This window comes from Syngnathoides biaculeatus, chromosome 10 (assembly GCF_019802595.1).
Source record: "Syngnathoides biaculeatus isolate LvHL_M chromosome 10, ASM1980259v1, whole genome shotgun sequence".
Taxonomy (NCBI): Eukaryota; Metazoa; Chordata; class Actinopteri; order Syngnathiformes; family Syngnathidae; genus Syngnathoides; species Syngnathoides biaculeatus.
In genome coordinates, this window is record NC_084649.1 from 16,048,595 (window position 1) to 16,075,855 (window position 27,261).

Consider the following 27,261-nt stretch of genomic DNA (forward strand, 5'->3'; position numbering starts at 1 on the left):
AAAAAGTTCTTCAATTAAACCTCAACAAAACCGAGATAATTGCGCTTGGTAATAAAGAAAAGGGGATTGGCATTAGTAAAAACACCTGGAGTCACTCTCTTTAAAACCAAAGACCAAGTCTGAAACCTTGGTCTTTTGACCTGACTTTCAACAGTCAAATCAAATAAATGCCTAAACCTGTTTTCTACCATCTGCAGAACACATCCAGTGAAATGCAGTTTAAGTCTTCCATGTGCCATGCAGACCAGAAGACGCTCTTTTAACTTCAGCGATTATGCTGCACACAAATTGAATAAATTGCCAACAAAAGCGACGTCAGCTCGAAGTGTGAATGTTTTTAAGTCCAGCTTAAAAACCGGTAATTTTTCTCTTGCTTTTTAAGAGCCACTTTTAAATAAAATTTTTTTCTACTGTACTCTGTTTTAATGGTATTTTTAATATTTTTCCTTTGTTCTAAATGTGTTAATATGTTGTTTTCTTTGTTTTTAAATGGCTTCAATAATGTAAAGGTCGCAGTTCGTACACCTTGTGTATGAAATGCGCTATGAAAATAAATTTGCTTTGCTTTATGTTACAGTAAAAAAATGACAACTTCTTAGTAATGTAGAATGTAAAAAACAAGAGGGAATTTCAAATATTATATATAAAAAAATGCTCTGCATCTAATATTCTGAATATTACATCCGTAGAAACTGCATTATTTTCTACACTTTTTCCTCATCTTTTTACTGTCCTCTGGCCAGCTGCTTGCTTCTACTTGCCGAAGTAGACTGTAATAAAGTGAAATAAAATAAAATAATGCGCAGGCTTCATAACGACAATAAAAGCGTTTTCACTTGTGGACGCTGCTCGACATACGCGCCGTTGTGTGTATGTGGCGCGTGAATACACCAGCGACAACAAACTTGATGGGTGGGCAGGCACACACACAACTAGTTGTATACAAGCTATTAAAAGTCAATTTTCCATAATATGTCCCCTCAAGGCTTTTTAACACGGACTAAAAATTGCTGTAATAACTCTATCCAAATCCATTAAGAGTAGACCAAATTTCTTTTGTCTTAATAGTTCAGATCGTCAAAATGAAAAGTAGTAGTGGACCTCCTTCTCCAGCACTCCATCTCGTCCACACTCATTGCGTTCATCCGGACACTTCTTTAAGTGCAACATTTCCAATTTCTTGCTGTCTCACCCCCCTTCAGTTTAACAACCTGAACCGCCGTGTCATCCGCTGGCCGGGCTCGCTTTTAAAAGCCAAAAAAAGACCTCACCGTTGAACTGTGAGTCTGCGTTATTAACAGAGGGAATCTTGCTAGTCCACCACAACAGAGACAAACCAAAATATTAGTCATATTCAAGAAAATAGGGGGTGTGGGGGGAAATCCCATGAAGGCAGATTTCTTTTGCCTCTCCCGCTCCCCCTGCAGCTGAGAAATGTAACTGGCGGTACAAACGGGAAATGCACACAACAGCATAATAAGGGTAAACGCTAATGCATCGAGGGATGCTACATCAATAGGTGATGCAGGGTTTCCATGGCAACAACAGGGGAGGCTTGTGTGTTCATTGCCAGCCTCCACAGCATTAACATGCATTAGAAGCTTTTATTTTCCAGTCAATATCACATATTGTTGCCTTATTTGGCATGAAAAAAAAAATGACTGCTTTTCACCAGGCAGTGATGTGAAGTGAAACTGCATGAACAGAAACAAGGTCAGGTCTGAACTTTGCCGTTAGCACTGCGGGCAGTGCTAGCACAACATGAGGCGTCCTGGCTGGTCCAGCAACACTACACAAACCACTAAAGTAGTCATGCAAGCTTCCCATTGTAGCAGCGACAATCAGATGATTATTGTTTCTTTAGCATCAAAAATAAACAGAGACGTGATATCACTGGAAAGTCACCAAAACGGTGACGGGTCTGAACATTGACGATAATGAGAATTCTGCTAAGGCAACGTGAGAGATATCAACATTACAGGACACTTGAGGAGGTTGTCTTTTGTTACTATGACAACGACATATTGAGTATAAGCGTCGACGTATTTAAAACTCGGATTTTACAGTGAGAATATTCCATGTTGCTTGAGTATGTCGCTGAGTGTGCTCTGCAGCACACTTTAGTTTAATTTTACTTCCTATATTGTACTGGCTACCGTCACTGAGCAAAACTTTGTATAGTAACTTTAACACTGATGCTAGTGCTAACACAACAAGAGATATGTCCTGGCTGGTCCCCAACATTACAGAGCATTAAAGTAGGTCATGTGGGGTCGCCATGGCAACAGAAGAGATGCTAGTTCCTTTATTGCGACCCAGCATAGCATTGACATGAATTTGAAGCCATTATTATAGAGCCAAATTGTTACATATTAATGCTCAAGGATATGGATATTTTCTTTTCCTGTAAAAATGCAGACTAATATATTACTCTAGTAAAACTGTAACCTCTGTTATTACACTTGTGAGTTTATCACTTTTTGCCTTTATGTCATTTGGGTAATATGACATTAAAAGGTAAAACGTTATTCACATAATACAAAAAGAATTCACATAAAACCACATCTAGTAAATCCCAATATCAAAACTTTTTCCATATAAAATCCATCCATTTTCTTAGCCGCTTATCATCACAAGTGTCGCGGGGAGCGCTGGAGCCTATATCAGCTGTCAATGGGCAAGAAATAGGGTACACCTTGAACTGGTTGACATCGAGACAAAGACACAATCACACCTTGGGGCAATTTAGAGAGTCCAATTAATGTTGCATGATTTTGGGATCTGGGAGGAAACCGGAGTGCCTGGAGGAAACCCACACAGGCATGGGGAGAACATGCAAACTCCACACAGGGGGGTCCGGGATTGAACCCGGGACTTCAGAACTGTGAGGCCAATACTTTACCAGCTGAGCCACCGTGCCGCCTCCATATAAAATTTCACATTTATTCCTGAATCCTCTCCCAAGATATTCTGAATTGTTTTTGTAATATTATAAAACTACTTTGGATCTCTGGAAAATGAATATAATATTGTAATATAATGTATACAGATAATTCTGGTAGTACTGCAACTTTTTCTCTTGAAAGTGACTTTTTTTTCTCCTGGTAATATAACTAATAGTACAGTATTATAACGCATGTTATAATGGTATGGTAATCTATCCAGAAGAATGGGGTCCAACAGCAGTATCAAGAGGTGTAAAAAGAAAAAGACCAAGGGTGTACTTATGTACTGTATGTGTGATCAATCATAGCGCTTCATGATGTTTTTTCTTTGCAGAGCATACATCCTGAAATTACAGGCTGGTCAGCATGATTATCACACAGCCCTTGGTGCAACCCCCCCCCCCCCCCAAAAAAAAAAAAAAAAAAACCTCATCCCTATTGTGAAGAAAATAACCAGCCTCACTGATGCAACTCCAGCGCAATTACTTCTATTCAGAACGCAAAAGTGTTTTTCACACGGTGCGCTACAACATGCATAGGCTGCAGTGTTGTATAAGGTGGTCAGCACACACCTTTGCTCCCTGATTTAACCTCCCTCCTGGCTCTTTTAACTACCCTGATAAATCCCCGTGCAGACGGTCGCCAAGGCAACGCCTCTCTGGTCTCACTCTATCCATACCGGAGGCGAGCGTATACCTTTGCCCAGCGAGCAGTCGGGAGAGGCAAAGTCCATCAGGCTGGAAATCTCGGCCGGGTAGCACATGTCGGTCACCACCGTCTTCTGCCTGTGATGCACGCCTGGATCTGAAAAGTGGGAAGAAAAAAAAAGAAAAGAAAAGAAAATCAATGCGGCAGTGAGCTTGGAAAAGCAAATCAAAACCCAACGTCAAATTTGAAAGGAAAAGACAGTTGACGGATTACGGTCCAGTAATTGGTATCAAGGAAGAACCAGGTGTGTGGAAAATATTCCAGGAATAGTATAAAAAAAATCACACATTTCAAATCCAAAACTAGAGCCAATAATAATAGAAATATATTTAATTTGTAAGAACTATTCAAGATCCTCTAGAACATGGTACATCGATAAAACAACAGTAAAGACAGGATTATGAAGAGAAAATTACACATAAAAATAAAAAAAAACAGTTTAGTGTTGTATAGTGAGTAAGTGAGTTTTGAGTTTGGATTTCAAAAGAAAGCAAGTTGCAGAGTTCTGGTGGCAAAGAGTTCCAGAGTTGAGGAGCAGAGACTTTAGCTGGCATGCTATGACGGCGAGTGGGTGGGATGTTTGGTTGGAGGGGCCACGTGGAGGGGCAAGGTTGTAAACGGCTATGGAGTGATAAATGCTGGACTTTGACCCGAATTCTAAATGTTGATGTTTTTCCCCTTCAGTGCGGGCCAGACCATTAGCAGCACTGCAACAAACCCATCCAGAGCCGTTTGCTCTATCAGTGAGAAGAAGGGGCCTGCAGATAACTCAAAACTAAAGTTGTGTGCACAGAACTAGTTGTCATAATATGAGGTAAAATCAATCGTTTCAATTTCATAAAGTATAGTTTTCAGTATTAATGAAAGAAAAATGTAACAAAAGCGTTTGTTTTGACTTTTACGCCTCCCCAGCTTTTAATTCAAGACAGTCACTCTCCCTTTTGAACAACAAAGGGACAGAATCAGACTATCAGACCCCCCCCCCCAAAAAAAAGCATCAGTTATGTGATCGATGAGTTCTCCGCTGCTGTGAAATAACCACAAAGTTGACAAAAGACTTTTTTTAACACCCTGTCCAACTGACCTCCTTAAATTCCCCCAGGTGACACGTACAACGTAAAATTGCCCGTCGTATTTCTCTTCGCAGCAGCCAAAATCAAAGCAGCATAGATCTTTTTACTTGCTTGTAGCTGAGCAACTTTTTATCTATATGATGGTATCAACGTGTCCTAGTGATCAATCAATACTCAGCACCCATGAAGCCCAAAATGATTCTGCCATTCTGCCCGAGGGCTCCCCCACCTATCGACAAAAAGCCCCTCCAGGGACACAACCATTACACAGCCAGGGAGGAAGATGAGGGAGATGATGCTCTCCTTTCGGAACTAATGGTTTGAAATCCTCCAGCGTGGAGGCGGAGGAGGAAGCTGCAAGTCTTTCTACTTGTTCATTAGTGTAGCGTGCGCTTCAATGCCTCATTGAATTCAAGTCCTTGTGACGTTCCTTCCCTTTTTACACGAGTTGTTTGTGTACAAAGCGCACAGCAGACTTGTGTCACAAAATTTCTCCCGTTGCTTTTAGACTGAGGCTGAATGAACTCAAAAGTAGGCCATTTCATATTTTTAGAAAAATGTAGAAAGTCACATTTCTGCTCACTATTCATAATAATTATCAGTGGTGTATTTGTTCATTTGGATGCCCTCCACATCCATCTACTGTAAAAAAAAAAATGTTGCTATTGTTTCTAATCAATTTGGGAACATTCTCTTGTTTCCTGAGCTAGATGACGTCATTCAAATTTGTCTTGAGCATTACTAAGCTTTTACTTTCATTGATTAGAACAACTTCATAGAACATATTCATATTCAACATTTAATATTGTTGCCATTTTGCCCAATTTAATATGCGTCATTCTTCATGTCATCATGACTGTATCCTCCTCGACTGACACCGACAGCAGTGCTACTGCAACTGGAAAACGTGTTCAGCTCTTGCTTTTCTTTACACAGATTCATTGTCATGATGACAAAGGTTGAAACCTTTAATCCGTCCATCCACTTTCTTTGCCGCTTATCCTCACAAGGGTCACGGGGAATGCTGCAGCCTATCCCAGCTGTCGACGGGCAGGAGGCGGGGTTCACCCTGAACTGTTTGCCAGCCAATAGCAGGGCACATAGAGAGAAATAGTCGCACTCACAATCACACCTAGGGGCAATTTAGAGTGTCCAATTAATGTTGCATGTTTTTGGGATGCGGGAGGAAACTGGAGTACCCGGAGGAATCCCACGCAGGCATGGGGAGAACATGCAAACTCCACACAGGCGAGTCTGGGATTGATTCCAGGACTTCAGAACTTTGAGGCCAACGCTTTACCAGCTGAACCAACGTGCCGCCAAACTTTTAATCGTTGTGATAAAAATTATTTCCTGCTCTCTTTCATGCTCAGTATTTATAAATTGCCTGTAGGTGTGAACGTGAATGCAAATGGCTGCTTGTCTGTATGTGCCCTGCAATTGGCTGGCAAGCAGTTCGGGGTGGACCCCGCCTCTTGCCTAAAGATTTCTGGGATAGGCTCCAGCACGTCCACGACCCAAGTGAGCATAAGCTGAACAGAAGATGAATGAATGAATGAGGAGCCCTGGAGAGCTCAAAGGCCCAGCCAATTGCTCACTCATGTTTTTGAAATGGTAAGCACACAGCAACAACATGAAAAAGTGCAACACACACACACACACACACACACACACACACACACACACACACACACACACACGAGCGTATTACAGCTCATCTGCTTAATACCGCGGGTCACAGCTGGTACTGGTGGTCCTGGCAGGAGCTCATATGAGCGTTCCCGGATCAAAACAGCTAGGTGAGTGAGGTTGGGCTGGGAGGGAAAAAAAAAAGTCAAGATTAAGTAAGGAAATCTGCTTCTGGAAAGACTTCCGCAAAAAAAAGAAAAATCTCCCACACCTTTTTTTTCCCTCATCAAAAGCTGCTAATGGTGAAAATAAACAGATAAATCAAATAAATGCTGCCAAAAATGGAAGCAGCAACCAATTCTTTTTTGCATGGACAGACTGGGCAAGAAGGGGTGGTGGGTGTTATTTCTCTTCCAAGAGTAAAAAATAGACAGATAGATAGATAGATAGAGTGCCCTGTGATCGGCTGGCAATCAGTTCAAGGTGTACCCCCCCTCCTGCCCGTCGACAGCTGGGATAGGCTCCGCGACCCTTGTGAGGATAACCGACAAATAAAATGGATGGATAGATAAATAAATTCCATAAATAAATAATTTGTGGCAATGGTGATGCAATCCAGAAATTATCAACAACTGAAAAAGCTTCAGAAATTGCACAAAAAGGCTGCTGTTTCTTGTCTTATTTCACAAATGTTGTGGCAACGAAAAAAATAAAAATAAAAGATGAAAATGTGACAGTGATGCTATTCACAAGCATGTCAGCTGTGTTTCCTCTATGTTAGCATTAAGCTGGCATGACTTAAAGGAAAAGTTATAGTATGTGAGTTGGTTATCGACACGACGTAATTCTCTTGAAGAATTGTTCACCAACTGCCAAACAGCTGCGCGTTGTGAACGGAGTCGAGTTTACTTCAAGTGAATCGACTCGCCTCCATGGCCACAGCAATGCATATAATAAAAGTTAAGGGCCAGTACACAATTTATTCCTTCCCATACAAATTTGTGATGGCAGCAGTTTGACCCAGGAGCAGACCAAATGAATTACAGTATTTCGTCTGGCGTCATTCTCAGTCTTGGATTGGATTGTGCTAGAGCGGAGCGTCAACATTGTTCTGCAGTATCCTCGCGAGATCGAGCGTGTGCGAGGAGTTAAAGGGAATAACTAGCTGTGCGGAATAATAAAAGATTGAAGGGCTCCAGTGAGAAAAGTCCTCATCAAGCCGCATAATACAGAGAAACACTAACGCTTCCATTGGACTCTTCGTCCTCTGCTGCTTTTTATCCTCTAATAGCGGAACACGGAGAGGCGTAGTAGTCAAGCAACACTTTTATCAATAATAGAACTAAAACTAGCTTGTTAGGAGCTCTGGATGAGACAACTGCAGAAAGACACCCTCGTGGAACCTGCACAATGTCTCTTCAAACTGAATACGCAATGCTAGTTTTTATTTATTTATTTATTTTGTTTAGAGCCAAAGCTGAGTTGGTGCCCGAGCTGACTTTAGCAGACAGTCGCACGGAAAATCTTGACAAAATGCGAGCACGAGGACAACGTGCACAATCCACACAGGAAGGCCTGAGCCGGGATTCAAACTGTAAATATCAGAACTGTGAGGTGGTTGTGCTAATCACGAGCTAACGGGAGGACGCCACATATAAAATGTGTGTGTGTGTCGGAATAATTGCATGTAAAGTATTCCTCTGCAAGATGAAGCGTCGAGAGCGGAGCTTGGACCCGACTTGATAAAAGGCGCTACCACAAATAACACGGACAAAGCGACCTTGTACGCCACGCGGTGACTTGCATTCGCGGCCGACGCGACAATAAGTGCTAAATCTTGAAGGTCACCGCTATCCCGCTGACTCAGCGTTTCACGCCGCAACGTGTCAGCAGGAGCTGGAGATCATCACTCCTCTTCAGGACCGACGACTTCTCGTGTGGCGGGGAAGCACTTTGCAATATAGCGTCGTCTCGAACGCGTCCAGGGCCTATGTGAGGAATTGTAAATTAGCGAGCGCCGTTTTATGCACTCCATAAACACGGCAGGCTGCTGCTGCTCGTCTTCATGCATTTTACAAATACTGCAGCTGTTGTTCAAGCCTGGGTGTATTTTCACTGGTGCCGTTTATTTGTTTAAAGTAATAAAAGGCCTGCAAACTCTCCAAATGATTGATTAGCTGTTGAAAACATTATTATTATTATTTTGGGGCTTTTAGTGTGGCGATAAGTCCTGGGTTCAAATCTCAGCTCAGTCCCATTTATGAATTGAAGACTACATTGTATGTATTGTTGTTTACAGGGAAGAAAATAAGTATTTGAACACCCTGCTATATTGCAGGTTCTCCCACTTAGAAATCATGGGGGGGTCTGAAATTTTCATCGTAGGTGCATGTCCACTGTGTGAGAGATAATCTAAAAAGAAAAATCCAGAAATCACAATGTATGATTTTTTTAAATGATTTATTTGTGTGATACAGCTGCAAATAAGAATTTGAACACCTGAGAAAACCAGTGTTAATATTTGGTACAGTAGCCTTTGTTTGCAATTGCAGAGGTCAAACCTTTCCTATAGTTGTTCACCAGGTTTGCACACTCTCCAGGAGGGATTTTGGTCCACTCCTCCACACAGATCTTCTCTAGATCAGACAGCTTTCTGGGCTGTCGCTGAGAAACACAGACTTTCAGCTCCCTCCAAAGATTTTCTATTGTGTTTAGGTCTGGAAAGTGGCTAGGCCATGCAAGAACCTTCATATGGTTCTTACGGAGCCACTCCTTGGATTTCCTGGCTGTGTGCCTCGGGTCATTGTCATGTTGAAAGACTCAGCCACGACCCATCATCAATGCTCTGACTGAGGGAAAGAGGTTGTTCCCCAAAATCTCACAATACATGGCCGCGGTCATCCTCTCCTTAATACAGTGCAGTCGTCCTGTCCCATGTGCAGTAAAACAGCCCCAAAGCATGATGCTACCACCCCCATGCTTCACAGTCGGGATGGTGTTCTTGGGATGGAACTCATCATTCGTCATCCTCCAAACACAGTTAGTGGAATTATGACAAAAAAATTGCATTTTGGTCTCATCTGACCACAAAACTTTCACAGCATGACTCCTCTGTATCATCCAAATGGTCATTGGCAAACTTAATACGGGCCTCGACGTGCGCTGGTTTAAGCAGGGGAACCTTCCGTGCCATGCATGATTTCAAACCATGACGTCTTAGTGTATTACCAACAGTCATCTTGGAAACGGTGGTCCCAGCTCTTTTCAGGTCATTGAGCAAGTCCTGTCATGCAGTCCCGAGCTGATTCCTCATCTTTCTAAGGATCATTGAGATCCCACAAGTTGATATCTTGGATGGGGCTCCACGCCGATTGAGATTGACCGTCATCTTTCGCTTCTTCCATTTTCTAAGGATTGCTCCAACAGTGGACCTTTTTTCACCAAGCTGCTTGGCAATTTCTCCGTAGCCCTTTCCAGCCGTGAGGGGTTGTACGCTTTTCTCTCTGGTGTCTTTGGACAGCTCTTTGGTCTTGGCTATATTACAAGTGTGAGTCTTACCGATTGTATGGGCTGGACAGGTGTCTTTATGCAGCTAACGACCCCACACAGGTGCATCTGATTCAGGATCATACATGGAGTGGAGGTGGACTTTTAAAGGCGGACTAACAGGTCTTTGTGGGTCAGAATTCTAGCTGATAGACAGGTGTTCAAATACTTATTTGCAGCTGTATCACACAAATAAATCGTTAAAAAAAATCATTCATTGTGATTTCTGTATTTTATCTTTTTAGATTATTTCTCTCTCACAGTGGACATGCACTTGCGATGAAAATTTCAGACCCCTCCATGATTTCTAAGTGGGAGAACTTGCAATATATAAGGGTGTTCAAATACTTATTTTCTTCACTGTATCTGTGCCCTTTGATTGGCTGGTGACCAATTCAAGGTGTCCCCCACCTCCCGACTGGACTCACCCATGATTAGGAGCTTTGTCACGGCTACATTGAAAATCTCTGGCTTTACTTTTACTGAGATGGAGAAGGAGATAAACGGCAACAAGGAAAAGGAAACGGATTTATCCAATTGTAAAGCCATGGCAGGATTTCGGGATGTCCGTGAGCTTGAGCTACTGTATTTGGAAAGCGCTTTGAGATGTATTTCAGGCTTCCTCAACTTCCTCCACGCTTTTTTTCCTTTCACCTTACACAGCAATGCGGCCAAAATATTTAGCTCTTTTCTCTCTGAAATCCCTCCAATGCCAATGCTACGAACCGACAGACCACACAGCACCCCCCCGTTCCCGATGTCTTCTCCGGCCCTATTCAAAAAATGGAAATGAGTGCGAAATGAAGCTTCACTTCGACAAAACAAACTCATTTGCAGCCCGAGCACGATCAAAAACTTTGCTCATCATTTCCACCACTGATCACAGTCTGTTGATAACGGGCGTCATTATTCATCTTCATCAGAACATCATCAGCCAGCATTCATCTCAACAAAGCCCAGCCAAGTTGCCACGGCGCACCAACAAACAGAAGGTGGACACCATCCAAAAAGCTCCTCCACCTGTCGCACGCACAATAGTCCACTGACTTCAGTGCTCCACTGAGTGATTGATGTTGTCTCATTAGCTGAAAGAGTGCTGAGTATATGGCAGGGCATTCCCTCCTCATCCTCCTTCCTTCCTCCCCTTCGCATCATCCTTCATCAATCACCTTTTCTCCGAGAATTAACCCCCCCCCCCCCCAAATCCCTCAGCTCATCTGAAGCGTCTCCCCCATCTTCTCGTGGTGACTATTAAGATTCCCCTCCACTACCTGGCGATCTAACTCCAGCTGCTGATAGATGCTCTCCACCCTTGGACTGTCACGCCGCCTCTAACGTCCCTGCCGGCCCCTCGACGAAGGCCAGTGCCTCGTTCCGCGTCACCGATCGACAGCGCTTCGATCCGCCATCGACAGAGAGCCAAGCGACCTCGGGGAAGCGGCAAAGAAATACGAGGAGTGGAGGACAGCAAAGAAAGATATTTTGATTTGCAATACCGGCAAAAATGGCTTCGACACATCATACGGAGGAATTTTGTGTCCGTGCTACCGGACTTAATCAATGTGTCCTGAATCCTGATTGTTACCATACCTCAAGGTCTGCTTCTGTGTGCTATAATATGACACCGCCAAACATTTATCTGACATGTGGAGCGAAGGTCCTCTTGAAATTGCTTCATTTCTTCTGAATTATTATTCTTACATTGAATAAATCTTGATTGTGAGGGCCTGGCCATACTCATTTTTATTTTGGTCCTGTTCAGCTGCATGGCCTTGCAAATGGTGGCTCTGTATGTCTTTGTGTTGGAACAGCTTTTCCTGTGCAACTGGGGAGTTTTACAGAGTCTCTCTGCACAAATTTTCTTCTTTTTTTTATTAATTTGATGTTTACTGAACCGGAGAGAGAAGTGTTTTAGAGGATAGACGGGGGGACAGAGTGGACAAGGGGACTAGGGGTGAGAACCACAACAGAACAATAGTGAGACAGTTTAAATATTTAAACACAAGTTACATTACAACAATTGTTTGTAGATTGGGGCACATGCAAGGACATGCAATAACTAACCAAGAGAACCAGATAGGGGAGGCCAGAAAAAGGGTTGGACAGGATGTGGGAAAACGAGCAAGGCAGTGCCAACGCAACTCACAAGCTCAGAGCTTGATCAAATGTCCTGTGTCCAACGAAGGTCCTTGTAAGAGATTAATGCCGGAAGAACAGATTCTTTAACTGCCTTCAATACCAACACACTTGCAATTCTCCATCCGACATGCCCCCCCCTAAATTTTATGCATCCCGACAGCCACGAGCGGATCTGGTGGGGCGCTGCAGAACCTGTCCTGATTGCAACTACTTCAAACTGTCCAAGGTCAATACCCTTACAGAAATCTTACTTTTCTTCACCTTATCAATATTAATTGCACATTTGCTGGCTCTTGGCAAAGACTTTTTTTTTTTTTTGTAATAATAATTACATTTCTGCAATTCCCGATTCAACCCAGAGGCAACATAACCTCCAGAGGCGCGATTTCAGTCCATTGGGGAGGCTTGCCAGCTTTGATAAATGAGCTTAGCAAGTTTTCCCTTCACAAACATTCTGAAAAAGGAACTCTGCACGACGAAGCGTTTTTTTTTTTTTTAAATCGCTCATTGAAAAGTCAAAGAAAGATTTATTTAATAAAAATGCTGTTTGCCATTTATTTCGACGGTCCTCTGTGGAGCCGAGGATGACTTTGGCTTTGACAAACAGAGCTGAGTTTCAGGCCTTAAGTGGACTATTATGAACATTCAAAAGGCACCTGAGATAAGCCTAAATAAAGTTTCCAAACTTAAATGAGCATTTTAGTCTCTCAGGCTTAAACTTCGTCTTAAAACCCAGCCCAACGAGTGTCGACTGCTTCAAGGAATATCTGACAAAGTTTTAGTTGATGGCTCCTTTGTTGCTCTTTTGATTCTGCCAGTGTTTCATTCATGAAAAAGGAGATGCCGTGTCAGATTTCCTCAGGTTTTGACATATTTTGCTTACACTTATACGCCGACACAAGCCTGAAGCATATCAAGAGGGTGCAGAGTTCACGGTTGTAAGCGAAAACAACAAAAGCTAAGGTAGAAAGTAAATGGGGGTTTCACAAAGTACTGCAGTAAAAGCAATTTAATCAAATATGAGTCAAAGTAACGAAGAAATTTCAAAGATGTCTTGGAAGGACCTGACTTTACTTTAACCCCGTCAATGATTAGAAAATTCCCTCAGACACTTGCCAACATCTTGTGGAAAATCTTCAAAGAAAAACGGAATCTAGTCCACGTATACATCAGTTCTTGTTGTGTGTGTCTGTTCCAGTAATACATTCGTCCATTTAATGTACCTTGAGCATCCTGCATAAGCAACTTAACAGAGATGTGATCGTAGAGTTTAAATGTATTTTTTCTGATTCCATGTTCTATGGCAGGTCATCAGACTTTGCTGTCATTTCCTGTCCAACTACAATGGCAATTTTGTTTCTTCGCAATTTAAGGTCATCCTATTTGGTTAGTATAGGTGGTTCACATTTGGGAGCAGTCAGACAGAGGAAAAGCTCAAGAGTTAGTTGACATGATGATTAGGAGAAAGGTTGATATATTGCATATCCAAGAGAACAAGTGGAAAGGAAGTAAGGCTAGAAGTTTAGTTGCAGGGTTCAAATTATTCTATCATGGAGTAGATGGGAAGAGAAATGGTGTAGGGGTTATTTTAAAGGAAGAGCTGGCTAAGAATGTCCTGGAGGTGAAAAGAGTATCAGATCAAGTGATGATGATGAAACTTAAAATTGAGGGTGCAAAACTGGAGGTAGCATAAATGAAGATGCTGAGGTTCTCGCCTGGTGTGAACAGGTTGGATAGGATTATAAATGAGCTCATTAAAGGGACAGCCAAAGTTGGATGTTTTGGAGACAAGGCCCGAGAGAGCAGACTTTGATGGTTTGGACATGTCCAGAGGCGAGAGAGTGAGTATATTGGTAGAAGGTGGTAAGGATGGAGCTGCCAGGCAAAAGAGCGAGAGGAAGACCAAAGAATAGGTTTATGGATGTTGTGAGGGAGGACATGAAGACAGTGGGTGTTAAAGAAGAAGATGGAGGAGAGTGAAAAAGATGACACGCTGTGGCGACCCCTAACAAGACAAGCCGAAAGGAAAAGAAAAAGACAAAAAAAAATCTCTGGGTCTCGTTCCTCTCTGAAAGGTAACCAAAAATGTCGAAGATAACACTGAAATGACCACTTCTGACCAAAACGGTAGACTTCCTGTATCTTTTCTGGCTTCTTCAGACTTTTTTGTGGGTCTACTTAAGATGAACTTGTCCACCAAATTTCACGTTTGTAAACACCACTATAGATGACAAAGAAGTCAACGTTATGTATTGTTCTTTGCAATTTCCTCTCGAGACCAAAAAAAAAATATGAGACTTCAGACCTCGCAAACTCAATTACGAATTTGCCTTTGTGATTTTGTCCTTTTTGGATCACCATACTTTCTGGTTCCCTCGGTCATCTCACAACTAGCCACTTGTTGCGAGGCAGAGTTCATATAAGACTCAATCACATCTGTCTGATGAGATATTAAAAATGACAGCGGTATCAGGATGAGGAGACGAGACTTTTGTGTGAGGATCCCTGTATGTATTCAAAATGAAATATGTCGCAGCGGGGGATAGAAAATTCCGGCAGAACAACCTTGCCGCCCCCCCCAAAAAACATCCGACCTTCACCAAAAAGTTTCTGTTAATCTGAACTACACAGTAGAAAGACACTATGAAGCAAATGTGTCATCTAGTGGGGTGCATCCCCCTGCGCCCCGACCATAGTGGCTGCATGAAGATTCAGTCACGCCCGCGTTTCGTTTTATAGCATGAGCGTGCCATCTGAGTCGCAGATATTGTTAAAGTCTCCACCATATATGCACGCACATGCACACGCACTTCAGACGTCCGCATATTGCTGAGCGTAAGGTTAATTTACAGCAGCGTGCACGCATATCTCAACACAAGGCCGTGGAAAATGCACAGCGTGGATCGGATGTCACCACACTGCAGCTTCTTCAAGGACGCACACACACAAACATTTCTTTACCTCTATGCTTCTCAGATGCGCACACGTTCCACGGTATACAACTAGGCCGTGGCATCTTGCGGGCGCGCAACGCAAAGTCCATGTCAGTCCTTCCTCGCATGTGCACTCAAGTTCCCCCTTAACGTGCTCGTGATGGGGTGGGCGGAGAATGAGCTTACTTGTGGCCAGATGTGGTGCAGATTAACACTGGACTGGCCCTCGCGTCACTTTCATCCCCACTCTGCTCGCAAAGTCCGCTCGAGCTTTAAGTCTGCACGGTCAGGCCGGCCCCCTGCTGGCGGCTCCCGCGCGGGTCAGTCGCTACAAAACGTTTTATGTCAGTCACACTTCTGTCGTCAGGAGGAATCGTTTAAGCTATGCACAAAGTTAGGATCGCTCTTGAGCAACGCAACAAACGAAAACTACAGAACTGCATTGAAATTTCATGCAGATGATGAAGAGCTGGCGCTGAACTGAAACAATGTAGGCCAACCATTGGGCCACTGGTAATGTGGCACAGATATCCTGAATTCACATTGGTTTAATTTTAGTAGTTTTCTCCATAAATTGCACTTTTATTTTCTGGTGATTATGCTACTGGGCTAACGACATTGGGAAGCGTTCTCGGTATGATGCACTGAAAACTACGAGTATGATAAAAAGTGTATTCCACTGAGTACCACACCGCCAGGATCAATGAATCGTGAGCGTCATCAATTTTGCAAAGGCCGAATTCATTAGAAAGTCATTTGAGGGCGGAGGTGTGCCTAATGAGGTGTCCCCACACGCTCGTGCGGAACCAAGTTCTCCACACCTCGCCACCCGCGCCTCACGTGCAGACGGCTGGCGACCGCTCAGCCGGCGCTTCTCATTCGAGTCGAGGAATCCCTGCAGGCGCTTGGCTGCATTACAGCATCCTCATTACGGCCCGTCTCTCGGCGTGCTCATTGGGCCGGCAAAAGTCTTCAGGTTGTTTCATATGTTTTCCGTAACCTTTCGGATTTTGGGCCTGCCTCCTCCACATCTTCTGCCTCGCCGCCGCTTCCGTTCGCCTCTAAGAATATTCTCCCATCAACAGCGCTGCACTGAAGTACTGTAGTTAGATCATTGTGGATGTATGCTGCAGTTTAGCACAATGGAGACAGGATACATTACAGGAGAAGAGCGCTGGTGAGAGGCAGCAACACAACACTTACAAAAGCCTCCGCATCTTCTTTTTCATTTTTCATTTTTTTCTTTTGTTATGGGGGGCGCTGTATCTGCACAGAATAACAAAGGCGCCCAAGCTTATGTCACAGGCAATGAGTGTGTACAGATCCACTTTCAAACTGTCCAAAGTGTTTTTCCGCATGAGATGACGAAGCTAAACCGGATTGCCCCCAATTCCCACATCTCCACTTGTAAAAGATGCGCAGTAATTTGGGAGAACGTTTGTAACCCAAGGGTAGCACGATGGGGGAATGGTTAGCAAGACGGCCTCACAGTTGAGACATCCTCGGTTTGAATCCCAGTTTCAGCCTTCGCTCCCCCTAAGGTATATGCCATACAGTGAAGAAAATAAGTATTTAAAAACGCTGCTGTATTGCAAGTTCTCACACGTAGAAATCATGGAGGGGTCTGAGATTTTCATCGTAGTTGTCCATTGCGAGCGAGATAATCTAAAAAGAAAAATTCAGAAATCACAATATAGGATTTTTTAATGATCCCGAGCTGATTCCTCACCTTTCTAAGGATCACTGAGACCCCACGAGGTGATACTTTGCATGGGGCTCCACTCCGACTGAGATTGATCGTTATGTTTCGCTCCTTCCATTTTCTAACGATTGCTCCAACAGTGGACCTTTTTTCACCAAGCTGCTTGGCAATTTCTCTGTAGCCCTTTCCGGTCGTGTGGAGTTGTACAATATTGTCTCAGGTGTCTTTGGATGGCTCTTTGGTCATGGCCATGTTACAAGTTTGAGTATTACTGATTGTATGGGGTGGGCAGGTGTCTTTACGCAGCTAAAAACCTCACACAGGTGCATCTGATTCAGGATAATACATGGAGTGGAGGTGGACTTTTAAAGGCGGACTAACAGGTCTTTGAGGGTCAGAATTCTAGCTGATAGACAGTTGTTCAAATACTTATTTGCAGCTGTATCACACAAATATATCTTTTAAAAAAAACATACATTGTGATTTTTTTTTTTTAATATCTCTCTCACAGTGGCCATACACCTTTGATGAAAATTTCAGACCCCTCCATGATTTCTAAGTGGGAGAACTTGCAATGTACCAGGGTGTTCAAATATTTATTTTCTTCACTGTATGTCCATAAGCATGAATGTGAGTGTCAATGATTACTCGTCTCTACAGTCTGTGCCATATGCAGTTGACATTTTGGGTTCCCTGAAGATCTAAATTGTCTGTAGGTGTCAATATGAGTGTGAAAGGTTGTTTGTTTAAAAAGTCAACTGGGGAATGCTCCGGCTCACCCGCAACCCTAATGAGGACACACACTACTAAAAATAAATGGCTGCACGCATTTTTGACTCCGCACCACAATGGCCGGAATTCCCCAGCCGTGTTGGCATGATGGTGTTGGAAGCAATGACGGACAGATTATTGCGGCTTCCCCAGCGAGCTCAGAAGACGCCTCCAACCGGGGCGTGAGCGGGAGGGAACGGGTTCCATCTGCAGATATTGGCCCGCCTTTTTATTTATTCATAAAGTGTGCACTGTGCGCTACTGGCTCACAGGGCCCGTGTTGAAAGGTCAAAACGCAGGCTAATTAGGGAAAGATGCAGAGATTAACAGGAATTAGGGCTCGACTGGAGCCACACATGACTAAAGGGATCTTTAATTGAGTCCAGAAGGAGCAAAGGGAAAATGGAACCGGTTGGAGGCAATGGACCGACCTCTTACTTAGAGCCAATTAGGTGCAACGACACATGGGAAATACGGAACACAGAAAAGATGCAGGGAAAAGGTCTGACACATTGTATTTAATACAGTGTTTGTCCTCATTAAAGGGGAAACCCTGTGCTTTGCATGAACAATGTATCCAATAGGTCATGTAATATGTACCCTGTTTTGACAATGTGATGTCAAATCTTCTCTCATTTATTAGTGTTTTGAGAAGATTTTTGTCGAAAATTACGAATTTTCAGGGGCGCTGCCATTTTCGTGAGTCACATGGCCTACGTGCACGGATGTGACGTGTACCGTGTACTTGATTACATGGGACACCATTTATGCCCAACGCTGATTTCTCGGATTTATCCTCATCTAATGAAGAAATAGCAGTATGGGTTGACCGGGAAGACGGAGGAATACTTCCATACAGATTTGAACCCGTGGCTGTAATTAATGTTGAATATTCAGATGGTTCTTCGGGCGTTATGACGTGGAGTCTGACTACTCTGAGGTGCGAAAACAAAGGCCACGAGCTCCGGTGGCGTGCTTTGATCCGAGCTTCGACGTCCAGGGAGGCCTTTAGCCTAGTTTCGGTGGCGGCAGAGGCCTTTACCCTAGCTTCAGCATCCAGGGCTAACGGCTTCTGCCACTTGGATTCCCGGCTCGCGGCCCGCCGCTGGAGCTCACTCGTCAGACTCCCCATCATTACCGTCCGAAGAAACATCCAAGGCTGCCGGCTTGGAGCTCTGGGGGCCTTTGTTTACGCACTTATGTCCCACGTGTAGGGCTCCGAGTAGTCAGACTCCACGTCATTCCGCCGAAGAACCATCCGAATATTCATCAACATTTACAGCCACGGGTTCAAATCTGTATGGAAGTATTCCTCCGTCTTCCCGATCAACCCAAACTGCTATTTCTTCATCAGATGAGGATAAATGCAAGAAATCAACGCTGGGCATAAATGGTGTCCCATGTAATTGAGCCTTGGTTGCGGCACGATAGATGTCACATCCGCGCACGTAGGTCCTGTGACTCGCAAAAATGGCGGCGCCCCTGAAAATTCGTAAATGTCGATAAAAATCTTCTCAAAACACTATTGAGAGAGGATTTAACATCACATTGTCAAAATAGGGTACATATTACATGACCTATGGGACACACTGTTCATGCAAACAGTGGATTTCCCCTTTATGGTTGCAGGTGAGTCCTTGGGATTGTCATTTATACAATCTTGACGGTGTAGTATGGGTTTTTTGTGTCCGTTTCATCATTGGCTAATGGGGCAGCTGGTGATTGAGGCCTCTGAACCCTACCGAGCAACAAAAAACTCTATTGGACATTTTGATCAAATTCTATTCAAATGATTGAGGTTGCAAAGTACTGCAATCCTCGCTATGAGGCCAAGCACTACCTTGAATCGCAAAAAAATTTTCCCCTTATATCCTCCTAAAACCTTTGATAATTCCCGTTATAGAAACATCTTAAACCACAAATACAGTATATCACAACTTTTAGATGATCATTTAGAACTCCTCATATTACAACAAAGTTGGTTTGCACAGGGGGCAAAGACTCTCCAGAACAACCGCTAACTATCCGGGCCAAATTTAGCTCCTTCCCGACACACAAACCTCAGTCGAGATCCATCGCTTCAAACATTCTTCACAGGCACTGCTTTCCTACACAGACAAGCCTTTTGTGGCATTTCGGAGGATCCTGGGGCTTTTCAGAAAGAGCACAAAATGAGCAAATAAGCGAGGAGAAGTTCTACGGAAAAAGGATGTTACTATGTGAATTTGTGGCTAGTGAACTGTGAATATGCAAATCACGACTTGTAGTTTTAAGTGATTGAGTCATACTGTCCACTAGTAATGTGTAATACGTGCAAAGTTCCATATCCTGATATACTGTAGGTCATTTCATATCCGAGTAATCACAGATCCCATAATTTTTCCTTCAAACGAGATCAAAGTAATAGCACATTTCTCTGATCTTCTCTGTTTAATAAAACAAAAAACAAAAAAAACATACTACTGGAAATACACTTTCACTATCTGGTTTTCAAGGAATGTGATGTGTAATGTACAATCTCGCTTACGTCCATGCCGTGAACGGTTAGAGCAGTTTCATTACCCTTGATTCATTTTCCATACAAACTTATTCCATCTCAGAGCACATGTGTGACAGTGGCAATTCAACACATTTGTGCCCGAGGCTCAAACCCTCGTCACCGGTTGAGAGGCGAGTGTGATAAGCCCCAACAGCCAACGGCTCGAAATGCTCACCAAGAGCGACGTTTGACGAATGTACATTTGTACACCACAAGCTGGCATCTGTTACACATACACATGGACAGACTCCATTTATTGGTTTGTTGTGTGTGTGCCGAAGGGGCGTCGGGGCGTTCTGACATGACGCCCAGCATCACGTCAATGAAGAGGGCGTCTGACGCCCGGCGCCACCTCAGCGGATAGAAAAACGTTTTGGAGCTTGATGCAGTGATGTCAAAAAGCTTCTCCAATGGGAGAGAGGCAGGCAGCGTGATTTCTGAGTGTTAATTTGGTAGTGTAGTGCTAGTTGGACTGTAAACGCCAAGGGAGAAATGGAGGAAATAGTAATGATTGCAACGTCCCACTACCCCCCACTTTGGGCCGATAGAAAAATGATATACAGTGAGACATCACAGCGGGAGGCTTTCAAACTCCCTTTCAAGGCTCCCTGCTCAGGCTCAACTGTGCCCTGAAGTGCTCATACTGGAATAAGAAGGCTCACAAACGAGTTTAAATCAGAGATACTTCTGTGAAATTCCCATTCCCTTTTTTTGTTTTTTATTTTTGCTACTGCATCATCTCCATCTATCCATCCATCCATCCATCCATCCATCCATCCATCCATCCATCCATCCATCCATTTTCTACCGTTTTCCGGCTCGGGTCGCGGGGGAAGTAGCTTCAGCAGGGAAACCCTGACTTCCCTTTCCCCAGCCACTTCTTCCAGCTCTTCCGGAGGGATGCCGAGGCGTTCCCAAGCCAGTCGAGAGACAAAGTCTCTCCAGCGTGTCCTGGGACGTCCCTGGGGTCTCTGGGACATGCCCGGAACACCTCACCAGGGAGGCATCCGGGGGGGCATCTAATCAGATGCCCTAGCCACCTCATCTGGCTCCTCTCAATACGGACGAGGATGACCGAGCTTCTCACCCTATCTCTAAGGGAGAGCCCGGACACCCTGGGGAGGAAACTCATTTCGGCCGCTTGTATACGGGATCTTGTTCTTTCGGTCACGACTCACAGCTCGTGCCCATAGGTGAGGGTAGCAACGTAGATCGACTGAAAAATTGAGAGCTTTGCCTTTCGACTTAGCTCCCCCTTTACCACAACGGACCGATACAAAGTCCGAATCACTGCAAGCGCTGCGCTGATCCGTCTGTCCATCTCCCGCTCCATTCTTCCCTCCCATGTGAACAAGACCCCAAGATACTTGAACTCCACTTGGGGCAGGGTCTCATCCCTGACCGGAGAGGGCTGCATCATTTCCTCCTCCTTAAAATAAGGCCTTACTTTCTCAGCACCAACAAATACAACCAGTACACCTCCCAACTTCCTTTGAGGCTGTTACGTCATTACTTCCAAATATGGGATTGCGGCACCCCTGTAGCCATCGTTATCGTTCTTTCACGCTGATCAAGTGAAGTTTACGCTAACAGTTGTCTCTTTAGCACCCCATCCCCACACCCCACTACCCAGTCTTAATCTGACTTGTACATTAGAGCAAGTAATGTACATGTAAAGTGTAAATCGATTATTCATGCCTAATCTACAGCACGCCCAAGCTGTCACAGCATAACTATTGTTTCACTAATCTAACAGGTTGGATCCAGCATGGGTTGATTGGTCATGCCTGGAGAGTTAGAGACAAGGATGATAACATTGAAAGGCAACTGTTCTTCGCTCTTGGATGCTACATTCATACTCATCTATGTGGAATTTTCTCACAAACATGGAATGAGCACTTCAAACACCTCTAAAATCCTCCATAACGAATGCATTCACACCCCAAAAAAATATCCTAGGGCTACCTTTCTGAAATCATCCAAGAGCAGAAGCCAGGCAGAAAAGTACTGAGCGCTCTCTCTTGCTCTAAAGGCACCTGTAAATGACTCCCACCAACACCCCCACCCCAGCCCACCTCTTGCTCTAATAACACCATAATGATGTGACTGTTAGGACTGCACCAAGGTTCTGTGCTTTATGAACCGACCTCAGAATCAATTCAGCCCGCATGCCGCGTCTATTAATGGAGTTTCTCATATTGCCTCATAAGCCAAAGTGGCCACCGGAGCTCCAGTAGGACCTCGCAGTGGACGCTGTGCAGGGCAGTGGCTCACACACACACGCAGTCTCCAGAACAGCGAGTCGTCATAAAGCTGCTGACGCATGGCGCCCATAAAAGAAAAGTATCAACACAATCTCTGCAACCACCAGACTGCTGCAGGACTGATGGCGTTGTTGGAAGAATGAAAGGCCGGAGGTGGGATGGCTCGGAGGAGGATTCATTAGTGGTTTGGGAGCGCATTCCCGAACAGAGAGTAGCGAGTCGACTGTCTCGCAGGCGGTTACTCAGGAGAATTGGTGGGGAAAGCCCCCCCCCCCCCCTTGAACGAGAAACCTCAGAGAAAAAAAACACAAAAAGGCTGCGCTTCAACTTGGAAGTTTTTGGTGGCCATGTTTGAATGGAAGACATTGTTCACCAGCCAGGATGGAAGATTCCATCGCTGGTGGAGAGGAGCCCTTGTCACACTTGAAAGCATAAGAAGCCAGACGCAGACTTGACTGGACCCAAACCTCTCAAAAATTCCTAGAAAAAGACAACCTTACGGAGGAGTATTAAGAGCATAGAAGGGAAAAAAAGGGAAATTACTTTTTTTTTTTTAAAAGAGAAAAACATCCTAGCGTGACAAGAATAAAATTGTAATACTCCAAGAATGGAGTCTCACTTTTACGAGACTCAACATAATTTTTCATTTTATATATATATAATTTTAGTATTACAAGCACAAACGTAAAATATTATCCAAGGTTAGATTTACTTTCATGACAAAATCGCTCCCTACATTATGAGAATAATGTTGAAATACTACAAGAATAAATCTGTATTATTATCACGGTAAGCTAAAACTATTAAAAGCGTAAAATGGAAATAATATAAAGATATAACATTAACAAAGTCATATTTTTATGAAAACGGAATAAGGTTAAACATACATTAAAAATAAGTTCACCAGAGTGCTTAGATAATTGTTAGAAAACAAGTCTTTGACTCTTAAATGTTTTATTTTCTCAGCTCTGTAGTGTGAAATTGGGATCAAATTTCTGCTTTACAGTCGCACCGAGTTGCCTTCAATTTCAGTGTTGGATTAGTCTCACTGGAATATCTTAAAATGCATATTTCCATTTCAGCATGGGTGCAGATTGAGCATGACATTAAAAGCAGGCGTTAATGAAATTCGTTTTGTTTAACTATTTTCTGTACCGCTTATCCTGTTTCGGGTGGCGGGGTCGCCTAGGAATATAATCCTTAATTAATCTGACAAACTGGGAAAATCCTGATTATTTTTTATTATTTGTAATCCAGGGGTGCCTTGAGATACAAGAGACCTGATTTGTGAATTATTCAAGATACGAGCCATCGTTCATCTGATTTTTACTTTGACTTGCAAAGTCAAACTTGAGGTTCAAGCATTGTATGGTGCCAGTGAACTCAACTATTTAAAAAAATATATATACCAAAAAACTGAAAAAAAACATATTGCTTGACTAGATGAATCCACTGGTGTCGTATGGTGAGTATTGGATGACAAATATATTGTATATGTTCTTTGTCCTCTGCAAGGAGCTCAACTAAACAGAGATGTGACGTCCATGTTTAGCTGCTGTATCCTGCCTCCAAGTGGACAAGGCAAGCAACACAATGGCCATTCAATTAATGCAGTCTTAACAACTGTTTAATTCATCCATCCATAAAGCCGTTTTCTTTGCCGCTCATCCTCACAAGAATCGTGGGGAGTGCTGGAGCCTATCCCAGCTGTCAATGGGCAGGAGGCAGGGTACACCCTGAAATGGATGCCAGCCAATTGCAGGGCAGATAGAGAAAAAGAGCCGCACTCCCAATCAAACCGAGGGGGAAGTTAGAGTCTCTAATTATTGTTGCATGTTTTTGGGATGTGGGAGGAAAACGGAATGCCCGGAGAAAACCCACGCAGGAGTACATGCAAACTCGACACAGGCGGGTCCGGAGTTGAACCTGGGACCTCAGAACTGTGAGGCCAACGCTTTCCAGCTGAGCCAACGTGCCGCCCTGTTTAACTGATTCTGATTCTATTTAAAGTAATTATGCCATGACTGTCTAACAGTTATGAAGCATATGGTGGTATTATAGTGTTGTTTTTCTCATTTAATAAACACATTGCGAAACTTGTTTCTTGGGGGGAGGGCACAAATTAATGACATTCATTCATTTCAATGGAGAAAGATGATTTGAGATACGAGATATTTAAGGTATGAGCGCAGTCACAGTACGAATGAAACTCATGTCTCAAGGCTCAAGCTTGAAGTTCTGAAAGCAACACGTGCGGGACATCTGCATCGAGGTCAAACGTAAGACGACATTTGCTTCCAAACATGACGCAAGTCCCCGGGAATGCATATACACAACCTCCACTGTATGTGTGTGCGTTGTCCGGCACAACACAGCCACTCTAATTGGTGTGACCTGATAAATATTTGCGGGGAAAAAAAAAAACTCCTCGGTAAGGGTGAGGAGAGGTAGGAAGGCTTTTAGCGCCAATGTCGACAACAGGCTGTGTAGTGAAAACAATCATTCAAAAGTCAAACTTTGGAGGCAATGTGGGTGCAAATGCGGAAACAGTGCAAATTAAGGCCAACATGTGACCGCCTGGTTCATGCACTCAATGTTTACATGGCAACAATCTGGTAAAACCAGGGAGGGGGGGGGGCCGCTGTGGGGGATGCTGTAAAGTTACATGTTAAGAAGGGAGGCAGAACTCCTAAGTCACGATGTAGCTCACTGTGGACAGCCCAGAGGTCGGGAGAGTTTTTATTGATAGTGTTTATCAAACGGGTTGCTTATCGGTTCTCATTGTGTGAGGGAATGACATCAAACACCACACATAAAAAAAAAAAAGTAGTACCTGCCTTCTCAGATTCTCTCTTTTTTTTGCATAGTTTTCGCACTTCAAAGTTTAAGATCATCAAACAAATTATATAAACAAATACATCCCAAGTTAACAATGTGTGTGCGTGGGAGGAGCTGGAGGGGGGGGCAGGTAATTTGAATCATTAATGAATTATGGCTAATCACATTTCTCATAAAGAACCAGTTCTGGATTCCCGTCCGTCGTAATTATAGAGGCGATTTCAACATGCTTGAGGAAAGGAAGCATCACCAATACATGTAAGCAGAATAAGATACAAGTATTTTTTTGTCTACTTGTGGTGGATCAATCGACTAAATAAAGTGATTATAATTACTTTGGACTGACTAAAGTCAACGGCATCGTGAAGGCAGTCCAACGGCGCAAAAAACGAAAATTTTTGGATTATGTTTCAAAGGTCAACCAACCGGCCCGCCCGCGTCAAAAGATCCGGGGCGGCGTCAGAAGTGTTCTGCTTCTCCGCGCCCGCGTGGGAATGTTACGCTTTGGCGGATGGCCCGCCAGAGCTCTGCACTTCCTCAAAAGTCATTTTCCTCCACGCCGACTCCATTTTGCGCTCGGGGGAGGATTGAAACGAGCGGCCCGGGTGACGACAATACCGAGCGCGGCGGCAGCGGCGGAGGCGCTCATCGCGGTCAAAGCAATGAGGCGTTTGAAATGGATGTTGGCTCCCTGCCTTCGGCGCTGTTTGAAGTTTGGAGTCAAAGCGGATTTGGATGATTCCAGGTGAAAATGCGGAAAGGACGGCACCCAAAAAAAAAAAAACCACACGGCGGGGTGCCGAGAACCAGATTCGACCATCAAGACGTGGGTGGAGAATCAAAATAGGGTTTGATGCCAAAGTTACGCTTTAAATTTGAGCTTGAAGGGAAGGTTAGTGCTTCAAACCTGGATTATGGTGCAAAATAAGGATTGTAAATCTATGTTAGGGTTTCAAACGAGGATTATAGTTTCAATTTATAGCACAAAGACAATGTTAGTGTTTCAAATCAGGGTCTTGAGGTAGTTTTAAAGTGCCTCTGTCAGGAAATGGATGATTTTTAGTATGTTATTAGTATAGGCAGCAGGTATGGACCCATCCGTTTTTTCACCACGAAACATGATTTTGACATATGTTTTTTTGTCACTCCCGCCATGAAAATGCTCTTGAGGGATTTGTTTCGGCAAGAAGCAGGAAGTGACGTTAAGGGCAGCACTGAAGCGGACTTCTTTGTTTCTATTAGTTTTACCTGCGGGAAGATAGCTTGTTGATCCTTCGTGTGAGCCAAAATGCCGGCTTGTTGCATTGCTGGATATTGCTCCAACACTCAGGAGGATGGATTCCCTATTCATAAGTTTGCAACAGACCCGGTGCGTCGTGAAAAATAGATTGCACAGGTGCAAATGACGAGAGCTTCGTGGGTTCCAAATGACAGGTAGGTGTGTATATAGCTACTAAAAAAGACAAAAGTTGGGGAGGGCGTAATCCGTAAATCAGGGGTGCTAAATGTTTCGATGTGCGCATCAGAAGGCTTCAGTGGAGGAGCCGCTGAAGGACGGCTTCCGCAGGCCTTGTGGGTGGCCACTGACCTTGCCGACAAGGCCGAGCCGGCCGTTGGCCTTGCTGGCCGGAGTGGCTCGTCACGGCTGGCCCGCGGTGGCTCATCTTCGCTGCGGAAGTGGATCGGACGGAGAGGCGGTTCGGCCGCGGCGTCGTAGTTGCTCGCGGGCGCCGTTGTTTTTATCACTGACGCGTGGAGGTGGATCGGGCAGGGAGGTGGTTTGGCCGTGATCGCATATCATCTAAATACGGCTCAAAACAACAGGGTAATATTGCCCCGGTAACTTCACTCAGTCGTGAGATGTTCTCTTCTTCGAAAAAAGCTTCCGTGTCAAAAGGGCCGTGTTTGTCTCCCACAGTAGGCAAATGTCTGGGGTGATGTCACGGGCAGGAGATGCAGCCAATATGGCGACCACTTGAATGTCGAATGACACTTCCGCAACTTTGTGCATGGATGACATGCTCTCTGCTCATTTTTCATGAAGACATTGAAGTGAATAATGTTATGTATTTTTCAGTTCAATATCTATTTTAGAATGTTTATAAGGGATGACACTTGACCTTTAAAGTGAGCGATTCACATCTGAGTTGGGGTTTCAAATTAAGGGATGAAGG

The 27,261-nt window shown here is 44.0% G+C and overlaps 1 protein-coding gene across 2 annotated transcripts in view; it reads right to left on the reverse strand.

Moving 5' to 3' along the window:
• LOC133507329 (kazrin-like) overlaps positions 1–27,261 on the reverse strand; it is a 110,327-nt gene that overhangs the window by 23,067 nt on the left and 59,999 nt on the right. For both annotated transcript variants that reach the window (XM_061832255.1, XM_061832256.1), the window contains exon 6: positions 3,642–3,749. In XM_061832255.1, the coding sequence (XP_061688239.1) occupies positions 3,642–3,749 (108 nt within the window). The remainder of the gene's footprint in view (positions 1–3,641; positions 3,750–27,261) is intronic.